At 52.9% G+C, this 19,313-nt stretch overlaps 1 protein-coding gene across 1 annotated transcript; it reads left to right on the forward strand.

Moving 5' to 3' along the window:
* Positions 1-8,946: 8,946 nt before the first annotated feature.
* On the forward strand, positions 8,947-13,816 carry LOC308224639 (actin-binding protein WASF3-like; the record flags this gene model as incomplete). The annotated part of the gene is made up of 8 exons (XM_080624786.1): positions 8,947-9,079; positions 10,458-10,592; positions 10,705-10,858; positions 11,168-11,285; positions 11,462-11,637; positions 12,037-12,297; positions 12,692-13,074; positions 13,659-13,816. The coding sequence occupies 8 exons, from the start codon at positions 8,947-8,949 to the stop codon at positions 13,814-13,816; spliced, it is 1,518 nt and encodes a 505-aa protein (XP_080480912.1).
* Between the last annotated feature and the right edge of the window lie 5,497 nt (positions 13,817-19,313).

Genomic DNA, 19,313 nt, shown 5'->3' on the forward strand with positions numbered 1-19,313 from the left:
ATGTGTGTGGGAGTGCTTTCACTTTGCATTCCTGCATGTAGAGTGGGGTACCTGGCTTCTTTGCACCCTTGCATTGGGGGTGGCACATCACTTTACCTCCTTGCATCATGGGGAGGGAGGATCCACCATTGCTTTTCGTTTTTACATCATTGTGGAAGATGAGCTGGTGTGCAGGGGGAGGCACCTATAGCCAGCATAGGGTAGGGCTCATCACCCCCTGGCTGGGGAATGTGGGGGGCATAGAGGGGCTGCAGCCTGCTGTGAGCCTGGGGAAGCAGAGGGGACAAGGCCAAGCAGGGCAGAAGCCTGATGGCACCTGCCATGCATGGAAGCCCCTAACCTAGGGCCCTCTCTGGGGTTTGGAGCCCCTACAGCAGCCCCACAAGCAGGCTGCAGGCAGGCACACACCCCCAAAAGAGCGCAGAGCTGGGGCCTCCATCCTCCATGATTCAGCTACTTGCAGAGAGCTTTAATTCTATGGCTTCAAACTCGAGTTCTCGCTGCCTCGTGGTGGTGTCAGCACGATAAAATACCTATGGATTAAGATGCTTTTTAGTGTAGTTTGTGGCTGCTTTGTCTGCGGCTGCCTGGCAGAGAGCAGCCAGGGGCCGGATACAGTGCCGGACGCGAGCCGAAGGGAGGGAGCACAGAGCTATGGGCAGATCAGCAATGGCAGAATTAATAATTCATCTCCAAACTTCAGCGTGCCAAGGCACACCCCTCAGTTGCTGCCTCTCATTGCCTGGGTTTTAGAGAGGTTGTTAGATGCATTAAAATATATATATATATATATATATAAAAAATAACAGCATTTGTGTATCTCAGTAGCATCCCCATGACAGCTTGAACAGCTTGACAATGAGGAGAGGTTGAAGAGGGCATCAGCCAAGCAAAACTTCATCTGGCAGCTAGGAGGTTAATGTGCACTGTGCTTCTGTCACAAACGCAGAGCACGCTAAGGGCTCTTACACATGATGCCTGTGATGCAACTTAGACCCCAAATGTCCGCTCCTTCGCCAAGGAGCTGAAGCCCACGGAGAAAACTCGAGATGAAGCATATTTTGCTTTGAGCTGTCATCTCCCTTGGCCCACTTCTGAACCAAAGATGCTCATCCTCCATCTTATGGTGGATGACAAATCAGCTGCGGATGCCAAGATCTTGACAAGTTACGAATAACAGCCCTCGAGCCCAAAGTGTTAAAATAAAACAGTCAGGAAGGCTTTTCTTTTTGCAGAGCTGCTCATCCCAAAAGCCACCCTCTGGGAAGGGACCACCCGGGCGCATGACACAGCCCTGAGGGAATCACATTTGTGCTGGCCGGAGATGCCAGCTCTCTGGCTGGAGATGCCGGTCCTGCGGCTGTTCCCGAAGGCAGCGAGAGCCGGCTTTCCAGAAGGACCCTCACTGCTTACTGAGGGCTTCCTGGGTTTATCAAAGCTCCTTCTATACTGGGGAGAATAAGGGTGGTTTGTTCAGCAGCACCCTGGTCACACAAACCGCCAGCGAGCAAGAGGGGTCCTTCTGTTAATGAGCTGAGCACAAAAGGGAGAGAAATGTCATTGAGGGTTTTCCTTTGGTGATAGAGAGTCATGAAAACCAACACATGATTCCCGGGTCAGCAGGGATCTTTTCCAGCCAAAACACAGCCAGGATCTGTGCCACTGTTCCCACCGCCCCATCCCCTGACTCCTCCTCTGGAGATCGAGGCAGGCATTGCTGCTCCCAGACAGCCCCAGCACAGGAGCCACACACAGAGCCACCAGAGGATGATGGAGGAGGATCACATGTAGTTTTATCCACCCCTTTCTCCCTTCAGCATATTGGGGCATTGCGTTTGTATGGATTTTGTTTGTATCCAAAGCAGAGACAGAGCCAAAAGGTGGATGTGGTGCTGGGGCTGGCAGCAGCTTCTATGGGATGGGAAGGACCTGATGAAGTGGCCCTTGGCTCCATGAGCATCACTGAGAAATGAAACCACACATCAACTAAAACCTAAGGAAAACAAGTATCTGAAAACCCATGTGCCAAATCACACTGTTTGCTACCCGCAAACCTGTAAAGAAACATCATTTAGATAAAAAACAGTGCAAGGAGCCTGCTTGTTTTAAACCCAACAGGCAGCAGGATGAGCTTTTTATACTAACCCCAAGGTAACGAGGCCGTTGCATTTATGGCATCCTCCTAAGCAGGCTTCTGTTGAAGGTTGGTGTTGCAGAGCCCAGCCTTCAGAGGCGTTTGTGATTTAGAGGCAATTTAGTCAAGTGCTGTTCCTAGAGCTGAAACATTCTGCAGTAGAAAGGGAGGGGGGGTGAAAAAAACTACTGTGGCATTTACTAATAAAACTCTTTAGGAATATTTTTAGCTGTGCTTTAACGTTATGTTGCACTTTGCTGTGAAGCGTTTGCTCGCTGAAGCCTCCTGGCAGTTGTTAGTTGTGGTAGAACTGCCTTTAGCTGAGTTAGCAGGGGAGGAGAGCTGCAGATGGACTGGAGGAGAGGTGCTGCTGCAGGGTGGGTGGTGTGCCTTCCTATGGGACACGGGTCACTGGTGCAGTGCCAGCCCAGGGAGTGATGCAGCTCTGCCCCAGGGCCAGTCAGAGAGAGACCCAGCTCCCTCCTCCCTTTGGCTGGAGGGCCTGACCCTTCCCCTGATGCTGCAGCTCAGCCCCAATCTGTTCTTGGCCAACAGCAAATATTGCTCTGTGCCACCAGGATCAGGGCTGAGACCTCTCAACTGTGAGTCCACAGCCCCAGCTTCCCCTGCAGATGGGGGACCAGAAGCTGCATCCCACATTTTGGGGCTTTTCAGTTCCAAAGGCATTTCACCATCCAATGCTTTGACATGAGATGTGCTAATCCTTCTTACTTGGGATGGGGCTAGGATGCTTTCCATGGCCCCAGACCATGTGTAAAGGTGGACACCTGGATGCAGAGAGGTCCAAGAGGTGGTGTTGCTTCTCCCATGCCCATCAGCCTCAGTGCGATGAGAATTTACTCCCACTGAAGATCTGCCCTCTGATTTATTTTAAGCAAGGGTAATGCTGGCGATCCAACCAGTTTTAATACATTTCACCTTTGGACAATAGCTGTGGAGTGATGATCAGCTTCACACAAAGCAGGGACATTTGTCACATTGGTAGCATTCAGTCATTTGGACTAGCAACAGATTAAAAGGTGGTCACAGATGCATTTCATAAATTAGAGCAATGAGTCCTTGTGGTGCAGATCGCACTCCATTTTGAGTGCAGTAAATCAGCAGATCTGGTCCAGCTCTAGCAAGGAGGTTTCTCCGCATTACAAAGAGCCACCTGCACAGTTTCTGCTGGTTGATTTTTTCCTGAGGCACCAAAGCTTCAGCCGCTTTAGGCTGTAGACTCTGCTTTCCCTCCGGAGGCAGTTTGTGGTCCACAGCAGCCAAGCATCTGAGGCTGAGAAGCAGGAATTTAGGCTCACCTGAGCCAGAGGTTGCCCCTCAACCATTATGTAGCTGCTGGTGACCCTGCAGATTTGCCCTGTTGCTCTTTGAACCCTCCTGCGCTGATTTCCAGCACGCTCTGGGGCAGAGCTCCACAAACCAACAGCTCAAAGGGCTGCTGCTGCTTTTGCAGCCACCACTTACTTCTGTCTGCCCGGAAACGTTGCACACCCCAGAGACCCTTCCCAGCCCTCTCATACCAGATCTGCTCTGCCAGGCTCCACAGGACAGGCTCCTTCAGGCACCTACAAGCCCAGCTGAGTGTCACCTCTGCCTCTTGTCCTTTTCCTGACTCCAGAGTTGGCTTTTTCCCCTCTTCTCAATATTTCAGGGCTGCCTTGTGTCTCCTTCTCCCTCCTATGCCCACAGCCCTTCTGTACCTTGCCATTTCCAGGGTACCTGCACTGAAACACAGGTTGCGGTCCTGAACAAGCATTGTGAGATCTGGCCTTTCTTGTTGTTTTGATATTAATTTGTAACCTCTTTTGTCTTCTGTTGAAGGATAATGGATTTTTCAACTTACCCCTTCGGTTTCCACACTACTTGGGCTCCTGGCATCCAACCAAAGCTTTTGCTCCCTTGCAAAACCCTCCAGTTCCTGGCAGTGTCTGGTCCTCAGTGCTCAGTAGCACCCTGGGGAGCCCAGTTTGGGCAAGAGCTCTGATTGCAAGGGTGGAGCAAAGGGACTGTGCCCAAAGCTTGGCCCAGAGCTGAGCTCCCAGTCTTTAGATGGATGTGCTCACTACACCCTTACCCATGTCCTCCCCAGATCCAGGCTCAGGGATTGGCCACCTGACACATCGTGAATTAGGTTTCTTTTGGTCATCTCATACAAGCTCAGCTGCTGCTTCATACACCATCCATGTGGGTGTGCACTGTGCTTCAGTACCCTCACACAAAGTATACCTCAATGGCTTATCATCCTCTTCAGCCCAGCTCCACTCATTACTGCCATGGCTCCATTCCCAATCCAGGTTTCTCCTGCAGGAAATGCCCAGCAGTAGATAAACCCCAAAGCTGCCTTCTGTCCCACCCTGGCCCCATGAAGGAGGATGGCAGCAGAGCGTCATCCCTCTGCTGTCTCGTGCAATATGAAGCAGGACACTGAGGCTGAGCTGCAGGTAGGCACAAACCAAACATCTGTCATGGGGAATAGCCAGCATGAGAAGCCTGTTGCCATCCAGCTTGTCCCTCCTTGCAGGGCCACCCAGAGCATGCATGATCCTTCAGGCCACTTTGGACCCCACCACAGGAATCCTGCTTGGCTTTGCAAGTCACAGCTCAGTCTCAGTGAGAGAAGGCAAGTGGGTCTGGGGACAGAGTGAAGGCGAGGAGACAGTTATGTACATGAAGGGCTATTGCAAAGAATATAAGGAGCAATGGCTGGACATGAAACTCAAATCTTTTGGACCCTCTGGCAAAACAAGAGCTGCTTGCCTGCCCCTGATGGACCCGGAGGACTTAAGCTGCCAGATGTGATGTCTGCAGAGATGAAGGATGACATCTGGAAGGAGCCAGCTGTAGGGGTCACCTGTAAGCCAGCATCTGCAGATCACACTGCCTGTCTGGTCTGCAGGGACCTGGGGCTGGCAGTCGTGGTCCAGGGCAGCACTGAGCTCCGTCACTCCTGTTCTCTTCCCCTGCATGGCCTGGGAAAGCAGGAACTGCTCCAGGGTTTAGGATGCTGCAGTCAATTTGCTGATTGTTCCATGGGAGAAATCAGTTTCTTAAGGCAGAAGATAAAGCTCATTCCTTGTCTCATCTCCCCTGCCTGGGTATCTCAGCTGATCTTTGCTTGGGCAGCAGTGAGTTGGATGTGGAGAAGTGGGCACTTTCTAGTTACTATCATCATTAAGTGTGTCCTTGATCTGACAGCTGAGCTGTCACCACTGCCTTTCACCTGCAGTGTTTCCCAGTACTACAAGATCTAGAGTTATTGACTTGTTCAGTAGTTAGGGAGAGAAGATGAGTGATGGAACAGCCCCTACAGTGTGCCTGTGCCATGGCAGCAGCTCCTGGGAAGCCCTCAGCTGATCCCGTTCCTGCCTTCCACCTCCAGGAAATTCCTGCTGGGTTTGCGGCTCCCATTTTCCTCCTCCTGCAGCCTAACACTGGCATTATCCCTCTGATTGCTCCTCACTTCCACTGAAGAGATAACAAAACCTCATGGATTTTAGTCCGTGGGAGCAATACTAGAACCTGGCTGATGCTCCCAGACCCAGCAGGAGAGGTGCTCACACTACAACAGTGTCCCAGAGATGCTCATGGAAATGGGAAGGCTCAGACCACTGCAGTTGGTTGAGGTTGTATCGGTGAATCCCACACCCATGAAGCACTTAGAGAAACTGGGACTATCCATGAGAAATAAATAAAGAGAAGCTAACCTTGCTGACTGTGGCTGGAAAAGCCCATATAGCCACCTAAACCTGAGTGGGGCTTTGAAGGTGGAACATCGTGGGGGCTTGCACCGCTATGCCAAAGCAGCAGAAGGGTGGGATGAGAGGGACTGTGCTGGGCAGCTGTAGCTGGAATCTCCCCATGCCCTCAGAGCCATCAGCTGCATCTCCTTATGCACCCTCAGCTAGAACGGAAAGGAAGACCTGAGCTCTCAGGGGCTGGTACCTCTCCTGAGCTGCAGTCAGAGAGGAGAGCAGGAGGAGAAGGCTTCATCCTCACCTGCAGGCATCCATGGCCTCAAGGATAGACATTATCCCAAGAGAGGATTTTAGGAACTCCTTTCCACACCCTTGGTGCCAGAGCAGGCATCTCACAGCAGAACCCAGCCCATGGCTCAGACACCTTGTACCAAACCCATGCCAGCACCCACCTGAGGGACCTATCTGGGGCAGGAGCTGCTTGCAGGGGTGATGCCCAGCAGGGTCTGGCCAGGAGCAAGGCTGGAGCATCCTTCAGGACAGGCCTAGCACCCCCAGCTGAGCTTAAATAAACTCCTGGCCCATGGGTGGGGATGTGGGTCCCAGGTGAGGCTGTTCAGGGCCGTCAAGGGCTAATAGTGCCCATGGGAAGATGGTAATTTGGTCCTGCGGCTGCCCAGATGTGGCTTTACTGCCAAGCTGGGCTGTACTGGTGGTGCCATAGTGGTTGCTGCTAAGCCTGGTGCGCATGGTGTGTCGGTGATGGCCCGTGGTGCTGAGCACTGAGGTCGGGTCTGGTATAGCCACGTGTGTGGAAGAAATCATGAATTGCTCTTGGCTTAACTCTGTCCGTGTTTGGAATATGAGCCATTAACTGGGGAGGTTAAACCCAGCAACTGAAAAGTTGCCTGTCCTGACTACCCTAGCCTAAAAATGTGTGTGCCTAACTCCTTGGTTTCTTCTGCTGTAAGCTCTGAGTCTTGTTAGTGCTTCTGGAAGGTAGATTAAAGGGACCTTTCTTCTCCAGGATGCTCCCCCATGGCATGGTTTCAAGTGCTGTTATCAGACCACATCCCCACCCTCTGCCCCTCTTCAAGGCTGTCCCTGCTGGGAAGTTTCAGACATCAGATCCTTCTCTCTTCATTCCCCTCTGTGGTCCCCGTGAGGGCTGGAGGCTGATTCCTCCCAGGCCCCATACTCAGGACAAAAAGCCCGGGTGCCAGTGGCCATGTCCCGGTCGGATGCTGAGAATGGCTCTTTGTTCCCTGTTTCTAATTGCTGGGTCCAAGCAGCTCATTAACTGCTCTGCCCTGCACCCTCCGGCCCCTGCAGCCACTGCGCCATGGGGACATGCTGGGGCTCAGCCTCTGAGTGCAGATTTTGGGGTGATACATAAAACCATCTCAAAGTGAGCCTGGGGTGAAGCTGCCGGCATTGCTCTTCTCTTTATAAGCCCAAGTGGGGTTAAAGGGATGCCTGCGATGAGGAGCTCTATGTATCCAGAGCAAACATTCATCAGCAACATCCAGAGCCTCCCCTGCAAACTCCATCACAGTTTTTTCAGCCAAAATACACCCGGCTGGGAGAAGCCTCTGGGATTTTTTGGGAGCCAGGAACAGTACCAGCTCCCCACGCATATGCAGTGACTTTGGGAAGCGTCGGAGGACACACGGTTGGCTCTAAGGAGGGTTCAGGGCTTGGGTCCTTCCCACGGTGCCCTGACTGCCCTGGGGCAGAGCGGAGCCCAACCATTCACCCCCTGCACATACAGATCCGGGAGCACAATCAGCCCTTTGGGAAGCTCGATATGAATGATTTAGAAACAAGTTTTGGACTCTTTCATGGAGGGAGCTTGCATTTGCATTTGAAAACTGTGAAGGAGCTGGCGGTGCCGGTGGGGAGACTGGAGCGCTGGCGGGTGCCATCAATGGGAAACTGTTCTGTCGAACGCTCCCGGGGCCAAAAAATGTGAACTCTGCAGATTTCTGGCTCTGTTCATGGGTGGGATTGCTGTGCCCCGCTGCTCTGCGCACTGCTATTAACGGCGCTGCTCGGGAGCCGGGTTTCCTTCGCTGCCAAAGCAAGAGCGGGCATTTGTGAAGGATGGGGGTGTGAAATGGGGGGATTCATCTTGCTGTTCGTGCCCTCTGGTCCTTACCAGCCCTGGATCCAGTTCCTGGTGATTTCAATGCTGAATCTGTCAGTTTGTCTTTGCATTAGGGGTGGATCTGAGGCCTGATGCACTTGTGTCATGTAAGACTCCCTTGTGCAAACCTGTGTGCTTTGTGCCTGTCCATGTCCCAGTCCCAGCCTGTGGCACCCCATGATGATGGAGACATCACCGTGGTTAATAAATGCTGCTTTCTGTGCTCCTTTCTCAGCCTGTTTCACACCACTTGCCCTTTACATCAGTGGGGTGACCTGCCCCCAGCACCCCCTTCCTACCCCACGGTGCCCATTATCCTCCTTCCTTGCCAACTCCCAGAGGTGCTCTCACTGCAGATGCGACTGCTGGGTGCAGGCTTCTCCCTACATCTCCTCAAGCCCCATAGAAGATGAACCATCCCCAGTTCAGGCAAGGATGGTGTGGAGCAGGGGGCATGTCGGGTGCTACAGAGAGCTGGCCACGGCAGCTTGCCTTGGTGTGGTGTGTGCACAAATAAAACGCTGGAGAGCTTTGCGCTGAGCTGGAAGTAATGGCATTACAAGCGCTTGCTCGCTTCTGGCTGCTGTTTGGGTTGGATGAGGCTTTTCAGGGCTGCAGCACATGGGGGTTTGCTCCTGGTTTGCGCACAGCTCCAGGAAGCTAAGTGGGAAAAGCTCCCTGGGTATGGTGGCTTGTCAGGGGAGCACAAGGGTAGGGTCCTCACCTCCATCCTGGCACCCGTGTGCTCACCGGTTTGCACCCACAGAGCATCCCCTGCTTGGAAAAGCCCTGATGCCACTGCATGGGCTGCACTTGCTGTGTACCGGTGCGGGCAGGATGAGTGCCCTGAGCAGAGAGCAGAGGGAATGGGGATAAAACCAGACAAATGCTAAGCTGTGTATTTCTTGTTCTCTCTTTGCCCAGGAGAGGCGTGAGGGCTCGCTGGCAGCATGCCGCTGGTGAAGAGGAATATTGAGCCCCGGCACCTATGCCGGGGAGCTCTTCCCGAGGGGGTGACGAGTGAGCTGGAATGTGTCACCAACAGCACACTGGCTGCCATCATCAAGCAGCTGGGCAGCCTCAGTAAGTCACAGAACAGCGACCTCGGCATGGGACGATGGGATGCTGGTGGGATGCTGATGGGACACCACAATTGCTTGGTCCAGCTCCAATCACAGAGAAATGGGGCTATGTGAGAGCCATGCGGGCTGCAACCACCCCGAATTCAGTGGGTTTAAATCCAGCTAGTTAAAAAAGGAGGATGCTCAGGGTCAAGCCCAAATGGGGACTTGATGACATTTTTAAGACCTGTTTTCCTCCCGTAGTTGATCTATGCAGTGGGGGACAAAAAGCCTTTGTGAGCCTCTTGCTTCCTGAGTTGGCCTGAAACAGGAGGGTCAGGTGAAGATTAAAAAACCCCAACCTATTCTTTTTGATCTTAGAGCTTTATGTGAAAGAGAGGTCTATATAAAAGGTCTAAATCCTCATCTGTCTTCCTATGCTGGGACTGATTTCAGCAGAAAAGGGGAGGATGAGAGCACTGCCCACACCAGTGTGCAGACTTAATAGGGGCAACCTATTTCACTGCTGAGTATTGACTTAAAATAGAGAAAGAAGTGCAGGCTTTTCAGGGCTCCCCCTCTGATTTCCCCCTCCTCCAGAACTAGATTCTTCTCTAAAATACTCCCAGAAGAATAAACCCTGTCTTTAGGGAGCTGCTGGAAGCACAGGAGCTCACATGAGCAGCACCCACGGATGCTCAGGCCATGGCTCCCTTAACCAGGGGAAAAGGGAATCAAATATAAATGCCTGAGTCGGGTGACAGGCTGAGAGGATTCCAGAAGTGCCTTGATCCCAGGAGCCATTTGATACATGGTTTCAGATGGGATAGGTGCTGGGCTGGGGGATGAGATGGGATGGGTGCTGTAGCCTGCAGACGTCAGCAGTGCCCTGCTCAGTCCTGTGATTATCACAGCCCTAACGGAGTTATCATAACACCGAGCGCTGCAGGGAAATAACTGCTAAAGTGAAATAAATGACAGTTTCTGGCTGCTGTAGCACTCTCCCCACTGCCCTGCTCTTGATTTTCTGCCTTCAGGACTGGGTTTCCACAGGTCATGTTCTGTGATGGCAGTTTTTGGCTGCATCTGTCCTGGTAGATCCAAAGGCTTTTTGTGGCACAGACAGTGGTGATTTAGTGCCTCCCATGGGTACCACTGTCACTGAAAAGGATGCTCGTGCGCAGAGGGGGGGCAGAGGCAGGGTGGGTGGTTTGTGCTCCCCTCTCTTCGTGCAACACTTTGCCAGGTTTGGGAGAGAATGAGGCTCAACTCCCAAAAACCATGGCTGGGGAGAGAGCCCCATGGAGCCAGTGAGGGAAGGTGTGAGGTGCAGGGATGGGCAGGCCGAGAGCTGCCTGCCAGCCACTGCTGCCTGACCTGTGTGCACTGCCCTCTGCCAGGCAGGCACGCAGAGGACATCTTCGGAGAGCTGTTCAATGAAGCCAACAGCTTCTACATGAGGATGAACTCACTGCAGGAGAGGGTGGATCTGCTGGTCATCAAGGTGACGCAGCTGGACTCGACGGTGGAGGAAGGTGAGGGGCTGGGGCTGTTTTAGGGTGGTGGCTGGGTGCTCAGGGCCAGACTAGCCCTGGGTTCATGGGGCTGAGGCCACCCCTGCATCCCCTCTTCTTCTTGTGCCCCTAGTTTCACTGCAGGACATCAACATGAGGAAAGCCTTCAAGAGCTCCACGGTGCAGAACCAACAGGTCGTGTCTCGCAACTCCATCCCCAACCCGGTAATGGAGATGTACCAGCGCTGCGACAAGCCCCCACCACTCAACATCCTCACACCCTACAGGTAGGGTGGCCAATGCATCACTCCTTGGGGGGATCAAAAGGGTCCTGGAGGTCTTTTCCAGGAGAGACACGAGGGTTGCACCCCATTTGCTGCTCAGCAAGGGCTGAGAGGCTATTTTCTCCAGTTGCTGTGCCACCATCCCCATGGTGTAGGGTGGTTGGGATGCAGTGGTACCGCAGATAGTGACTGTTGTGTTGGACATGTTCATGGTGGGGCAACAGCTTACGACTGTGCTTGTACCATCCCACCGTGCTCAAGGGAAGGGGGGTGTTCTCCTATGGCTGATAACCCACTCTCCCAACCCACTAGGGATGACAAAAAGGATGGCCTCAAATTCTACACTGACCCCTCCTACTTCTTCAACTTATGGAAGGAGAAAATGTTGCAGGCAACAGAAGATAAGAGAAAGGAGAAGCGGAGGCAGAAGGTAAGGGGCAGGTGGGGATCCTTGGAGGGAGGGTTGTCCCAGGACCTGTGGGACAATCACCTTCCTGGTGCATCCCATGTGCTCCAGCCCATTGTGGTGGGCACATCTCATGGTGCTGGGTGATGATCATGGAGGAGCTGGGCTGAGATGGAGCCGTGGCTTGTGTGTGCCCCCAGGAGCAGCGGCTGGTGGAAGACTCCACCCGGGAGGTGAAGAAAGTGAGGAAGGCTCGCAACCGGCGTCTGGAGTGGAACATGATGGCGTATGATAAAGAGTTCCGGCCCGATAACAGGTTCTCACCATCCCCCTATCACATGGCATCATCGGAAGGATCACTGTCCCCAGATAATAGGCAGGTTTTACCTACTGCAAGTTTTGCTCACCACCTCTCCTTTGCTTTTCTCTGTCTTTGGGGGAATGCGTTGCCTGTAGGAGGGTTGGGATGATAAACCGTACATCCATAGTAGCTCAGAGGCAGCTGGTGCCTTCAGGGTCGCAACCAGGACCTCAGGAGCAGCCTTGGTGATGGGATAAAGTTGGAGCACTTTCCATTCAGCAGCTAAGGGAAGAAACTGTGTTGGTGTTCTCCTCCCCTCCGCTCTCTCTGTTTTTGCACATCTATATTTTGTGCCCATTTCTTGCTTTGCTGTCTCAACCCCAAAATACTCCCAAAAAACCCACATCCCACTGACCCCCCTACCCAGCCCCTCCCTTCCCATGAATACAACGGTTGGGTTTTCCTGTACCATAGATCTTATGCATCGGATGCGGCCGACCACTCGTACCCAGCGAGCCCCAACCACCCGGCACAGCTCCTGGCACCAGCGTCCCACCAGGCCCCGGTGGAGCACAAGGAGGGGGTGCTGGTGGCTGCCCCCACCCAGGAGCACGTCTACCGCCCGTCGGCGGGCAGCCGGCAGAACAGCCTCAACCGGCTCCAGCAGCCCCATGTGCCGCAGCCCCCCGAGGCCATCCTCAATGGGCCGAGACCTCACCTAGTGAAGGAGTACAGGTAGGGCTTCAGCCTGTTCTTCTCTCATGGAGGAGGGATGCCCAGGGGAAGGGGTGCTTGGTAAGGGGTTGACCACCCATTGATGGGCTGGTGTAGCAGGGAGAGCCTTCCTCTGCAGCCAAAATCACCAGTGAGACCTGTGGCCAAATCGATCAGGAGCAATTCTGGGGTAACCTCATCCCAGATAAGGCAACAAGGTGGATGGAGGAGACCATTTTTCCACTGCATGCCCTATTACCCATCCCACCAGCAGAAACCCCCACCTCCATGACTCTGGGACACAGCTGAAGTGATGGTCCAGAGCAAACCAAACAGCAGATCCCATGGGGTGCCCGAGATGGGTGATGGGTGCAGTCATTCCTGTCCCACTGACATGCCTTTGCTCCTGTTGCAGCCCGCAGCCGGTGCCCATGGCAGAGTACTTCGTGCCGCCCGCCCCGCCGCCCCCCCCGCCCGTCATCCCCTCGGCACAGACCGCCTTCGACAGCCCCATCTCGGCTCCCCCCGCGCTGGCCCCCGGCACTGCCGGCCCCCCGTCCTACGCACCCTCACCCCCCCCTGTGCCCCCCGGGCCCTACTCCGCTTCCCCGCCGCAGGCCGGCCCCATGGGACCCCCCGTGGCACCACCACCACCACCACCGGGGCCCCCCGCTATTGCCGCCTCACCGGCGCACTCGGCATCGCCACCGGCTCCCACCGTGGAGCCTCGGAAGCCGCAGATCCCGCTGATGCCCATGAGCGATGCCCGGAGCGACCTGCTGGCGGCCATCCGCAGGGGTAAGTGATGGCAGCAGTAGGAACGGGGGGGACAGGTCCCGAGTGCTGCCACATGGTGGCAAAATACCTCTTGGTATAGGGTTGGGGGGGGGTGGTGGAGTGCAAGATGATGTGTGAAGATGGTGGCATCCAATAGGACCTGGGGAGGGGAAGAAGTGCAGTAAAGGGGGTTGGAGGGAGATGGAGGAAACCCATCATCAGAGGTGGTGTGCAGTTCCACAGGGATGTCTTGAAGCTTTTGTGTGTGTGGCCTCCTTCCGTATTGCAGCAGATGTGCTCCAAGGTCTTTCCCATTTCCCTTTCCTGCAAATCTTAGGGGGAATGGTAGATATAACCTTTAAGAAAGTTCAGCTTCTTCAGGTCAAGTGGAAGCAGAGGAGGAGCTTTACTCCATTATGTAGCCTTATAATCTCATGCATCACGTTATCTCATATAGCTTTATAATCCTGTGCATCTTCCTGCAAGGGGGCTGCAGCCATCTCATTTCAACTAGTACTTTCAACTGGTGGGATGCCACACATCGGGTGCATCCATGGATGCTGGCCACGTTGCCCCTAAAGCCTTCTCCTCCTTTCCTACCTCAGGAATCCAACTCCGGAAAGTCCAGGAGCAATGGGAACAAGAGGCCAAAAAGGAGCCGGTGGGCAACGACGTGGCGACGATCCTGTCCCGCCGGATCGCGGTGGAGTACAGCGAGTCCGACGACGACTCGGAGCTGGATGATAACGAGTGGTCAGACTGAGGGGCCCCGGGGCTGGGCGGGCACGGAGCATCCCAGCTCCGTACCAGGGGTGTGCAGGCACCTTCCCCAACCTCGATGCCAACAAGCGTGGGCAGCCCCGCTCATTCTGGAGCTTTGCTTTTACACTATGTCAAAAACCCTTTGGGCAGCAGCAGCACTGGTAGGATACACCTCGGAGGCAGTGAGACCCGAAATTAGCAGCACCTTCACATTTAATGACTGCTCTGAAGGCAGGATTAAATAGGATTACTCCAGGTTTACACCTGGAGCAAGACCAGAGACCAGCCCTGAGTGTGCTTTGCTAGGGAAGGGAAACCCAGAGGCAGTAGTGCTTTGTCAGCTAGACATCAAATGTGTTAATGGGAAGCTCCTGGAGAAGAAGCCTATTTGCACAGCTGGTGCCACCATGGGTGTGCAGAGGTGGCCAAGCACTGGGTTTGGGGATGCTCTGCTGCCTGCATTTGTAGGATCTGGCAGCCCCAAAGGCTGCATGTGGGCAGGAGCCTCCTTCCCCATAGAATCATTCAATTATAGAATAGCTTGGGTTGGAAGGAACCCTCAAAGCTCATCTCGTCCAACCCCCTGCAGTGAGCAGGGACATCTCCAACTATATCAGGTTGCCCGGAACCACATCCCAGCCTTGCCTTGAGTGTCTCCAGGGATGGGGCATCCACCATCTCTCTGGGCAACCTGTTCCAATATTTTACCACATTTCATATAGGGATGGTCACCACTGTCTTGTTGCTCCCTGGAGAAGACCAAGGCATTGGTGACCTGAGCCTGTTTCCATCCTTTAGGACTACTTTTCAGGGAGAAAAGGGTGAAGGCAAGGCTTGTGCAGCTGGCAGGGAAACACAGCACTTGTCTAGGCTTGGGAAGGTGCAATGTGTGATGTCCTCAGGGGAAAAGGGGCTGCTGGCAAGGGAGCAGAAGTGTCCAGGGAGCTTCCCCAAGCCCAGCTCTCCTTGGCCTTGGTGCTGCACCATTTCAGTATTATTTGGGGAAAAAATAAATAGGCAAAATGCTGCTTTTAGGTAAACTCTCAACTTGCACTTTGCAGCCCCAGAAACTGCACTTGTACAATTGGGATCAGCTCAGATCCAGGCACTAGTTCCCACTGGCCTGATCCTGCCCCATCCGTTACCTCACCGTTGGGCACTGATGGGGGACCCCGGAGAGCTGGCCCCCCAGCATGGCACTGAAAATACCACTTTGCTTGTCGAAATAGAGCATGATTCATTCAAGACTTCTCACACAGCTACGAAGAGGGGAGGCACAGGCAGGCAGAGCAAAGGGGTGGGAATACTGAACATATCACAGTATGGAGTAAGAGCCTCTAGAGAGCACAAAGAGGTTCCCCACCAGCAGAAAATGGGCGATGACCAGCCATGGACTTGCCCATCCTGGTGTCTCGAGGTTCTTTCTTGTGTTCCTACATACCACAAGTCCATGAATAGAGTTAAACAGAGCCCCCATGTTCCATCTCTTCTGGGGAGAAGCTGGGCTCTGAGCCCACCTTCCTGGCTCTGTAGCCCAGTAGCCATGAGGGTGATGGCTCTAAAAGTAGTATTTTGACCATCTAGAAGCAACCACACTGCTAAAGGAAGTGGGAGGATATGGCTGGGACCCAAAGGCCGAGCCTTACGTTCGCCCTGAGAAATGCAAGTGTGAATGATACCCCAAGCATCAAGGGTTTGGAGAAGGGGGTGCCATGGGCTACATCCCGGGTTTGGCCCCCCCTTTCCTTAGAGAAAGCTCCTCTTGACTTCATCAGGGCTGATTGCTGGAGCAGGAACTCCAAACAAAATCCTTGGATTTAACCCCAGAATTCCCTATCTCAGCAGCACCATTTAAGCTGCTCAGGGACTTGTCCTCCTCCACCTGTCAAGGGCAGCCTCTCCCAGCAAGAGGAAGACCTGACAGTGTGGGATTAGCTGTAGGGATCAATCCCAGTTCCCACATCAGCCTCCTGGGAGGTTCCATGCCTCGCATTTCGCTGATCCCCCACTGCAGGCAGGACAGGGGAGGCAGGGAGGGAGGAGCAGAGCAATAGGATGCAAAATGCAGGGGAACAGGACTGACCAACCAAGGCATGGAGACAGTGTACTGCAGGTGACCAGGAAATTCCTGATGCTTGGCACTCACCTGGACCGCTCATTTCTGATATTAACCCTCTGAGATGCAAGAGAACTGGCTGCAAAAGCTTTTGGCCAAAGCCTGGCACCTCTGTCCGGGCACAGAGCCCCTGTGACAGCCTTTCCTTGGGAACACAGCTGGGATTTGGCCTGGAGCAAGGTCACAAGAAAGTCTTGTAAAGATTCAGAGCAGCATTGAAGCAGCCACCTGGTGGCATTTATTGTGGAGCATTATTAATATAGGTGCAATCACAGTACTGTTTGCATGTGAAGAGAAACTGGGTTTATTTGGATCACTTAGGAAGAGCAATAACCCTTCCTGAGAGAGGGAATAGCAGAGGGCTGTTGGAGCTTCTGGTACCTGTGACAGTGGTTGAAAGGCTGCAGAGTTGGCTGCAGGGACCCAGCTAGGACTTGGGCAGAGCCAAGGGGTCCCACCAGCACATGGAGGCAGGGAAGGGGCTGGCTCATCCCAGTAACACGAAGCTGATTTGATCCTGGTGGAAACTGGAGAGGAGCCGAGTGCCCATAGGAGACTGCATCCCTTCTTTTCATGCACTAGTTGCTTTGTGTGTGCCATGTGCTGTAGCCCCCCACTTCGCTGTCACCTCACAGTGACTTTGCTGTGCTTGGGATTGGCAGCAGTCAGCCCATGCTACTATCAGGGTCGATGCCAGTGCATGGCAGAGCACTTGACAATCATGTAACTCAAGCCTGCCCTATGCAGGTGGCAAGGCTTTCCTCACACCTCTGTGTTCTTACACCATCCCCGGACATCCCAGCACATCCTCATGTTTGTATCCCACTTAATGAAATTCCCAGCCCAATAGCACAAGCTCATTTCACACACTCAACTCCAAAGTAGGACCATAACCTCCCAGCATTGCCTGTTGCTTAAAGACATCATGATCCAGCTCTTCCAGGGATCTGAACTGCCTCAGCTCCACTGAAGCAGTCTTAATACCAGGGTTGGGGCTGATCTACAGGTAGCCTTTCCCCAGTAAGATGTCTACATCAGAGCACACTGGTCAGGTTTCTTGTGTAGCTGGTGAAGAAATAACCTGCATAGTGAGTGTGGGCTGTAGACAGCCATTTCTAGTCTGATCATGGTGCACCTTGCTCTTCTCAGCTCCCTTCTAGCAGCACCACCGGGCAGGCAAGCACATGGTGGCACAGAGCCCCAGTCTCATAATACAGCCATTCCTGCAAGGTCAGCTCTGCTGGCAAGCCACCATCCTCAGTGCCTTTGCCTGAGGGACTCAACCACATTTGAGGATGACCATCTCTATTTTAGGTGCATTCATCTATTTTTTGCCCAGGTGACCTATGAAATCCAACACAAGGGACACAGACTCCTTGGTTGGTCTGAGCTAGCTGTGCTGGACCTGGTTGTGCCACAGTAATTAACACTGGCTGGCTGACCCATATGCTGTGTACTCTATTCTGTACGTATATGCCTATTTCCATAGACTCTTCCAAAGTAGGCCAGGCTGCGTTACACAACCTGGAAGGCTCAAATCCTCATGTGGGCTGATATAAAAGTGAATACTTAAATATTTTATCTAGCTTGGCAGCCATTAAAAATAACAATCCAGGTCACAGACGATGGAATTGCTCCTCTCTCAAGTGTACCAGAATTGGGCTGAGGAAGTTCTCCTGTACATTAAGGTATCATATTCCACATCAAAATATAGCAGTGGCATTTCATTGCCAACAGATAATCAGAGTGCCAAACATTTAATGAGCCCAACTGGTGTCCCAAGAGTTTCTCTTCCCATTTTATCCGCTTTCTCCTACTTGCCAAATGATGGGCATAGATTAAAAATAATAAATACGATTGCCAAGGGGGTGAAGTATATTCTATGTGCCTACAAATTATTTGGGCCAGAGTCAGCACAAGAGTAAGTAAGCCAGTTTGGTTCTGCTTAGAGCGCTATAGTCCTTGAGGTCCATCAGGAACCTCTTGGACATTTCTGATATAGCTGAAAAAGAACATAATGGGACCACCATGCCCATAGTACACTGATCATTGCCTGTGAAGGCTACATCAGGTGTGAAGTCTGGGTCTTGAGCACGTTCCATGGAGGTTGGTGGAAGCCTGGCAATGTTCATGTCCTGGCTTTGCACCCTCAGAGTCTTCTTGACTTTGAGTGAACATTGCTGCTGACACTGGTGGCTTAGATTACCCGTGTCCTGAAGGAAGAAGGGATAGGGTAGTTTCTAACTTTCCATCCTGGATAGAGTCCTAGAGAGGAGCAATCGTCTCATCCTGTGAGAGCTCCTGCTTTTACAGCTGTTTTATCTTGGGAAGGTTTTACTCTGGTGGCAAACACAAGGCTGAACATGGCTTCCCCAGCCAGTTCCATTCACATCAGAGCCCTCAAGCTTCCTCCCAGTAACTTTTCCATCCCTGTCTCCTTTTCAAGTCTCCCAACGGCCTGAATGAAGGCTTTGCAGACTCTGCTGGGAACAAAGCCTGAATTAACACCTCAGCTTTCATGATAAGTAGAAGTTCCACTTGGAGGGATGCAGGTTGTAGCAACTGCAGTGGTATTTTGAGGGGTGTTTTCCAGAGGTGTGTGGCTGGCAGAAGCACTGTGCTGTTTCCTTGGGGATAGACTGTGGAAAGTACTCCCCATCATGGGGTGCTGGCAAGGGCAACAAAAGCCCTTCCTTTCACCATGATTCCTGTTCTCCTGTAGTAGTAGTATTTATGTAGGGGTAAGGATTTCTTAGCTCACACGTCACTTTCCAGATTAAAAGGGCAGGGATTCTGTCCTGAGGAGTTCACAGTTTACAGCAAAGACCATATAACCTGCACTGCACTTTAGAAGCCTCAAATGCTCACTCACCCATGAATTTACCCTCAACTGGGCAGCAGCACCTTGAGGACTGTTGTCCTTTCCTTAGGTGACCCCACAACCAGCACCACATCCACATCCCCCACCGATGGCAGCAGTGGGGTTCCCCTGCTCCTCCACTGCCCCCATGCAGAAGTGCCTGAGCAAAGTACAGGAGTGCCAAGAAATGCTGGTTTTGTCTCTGAAAGGGTCACCATGCCCTCAGGATGTGCGTTTCCCAATCCTCACACAGCTCTGCTCCTCTGGGAAGACCACACATGCCATAGGAAACGTGCCCAGCCACACCATTGCAGCTACCTGCCAACACTTGGAGCTGCCCATGCAGTTCATGCAATAGCATCTAAGCTCATAGAAAGTGTCTTTCCTCCTTCAGGCACTTACACGCAAGCCTAAACTTTGAAGGATTACAATCTTTTGGGGTCAAAGAGTTGTTTTTTGTGAATCTGATCTTGTTTTAACAAACCCCAGGTTTTCCAGGACCACTGTCTCAAGCTCCACTTT

This window comes from Psittacula echo (genome assembly GCF_963264785.1).
Source record: "Psittacula echo genome assembly, chromosome: 8".
Lineage (NCBI taxonomy): Eukaryota > Metazoa > Chordata > Aves > Psittaciformes > Psittacidae > Psittacula > Psittacula echo.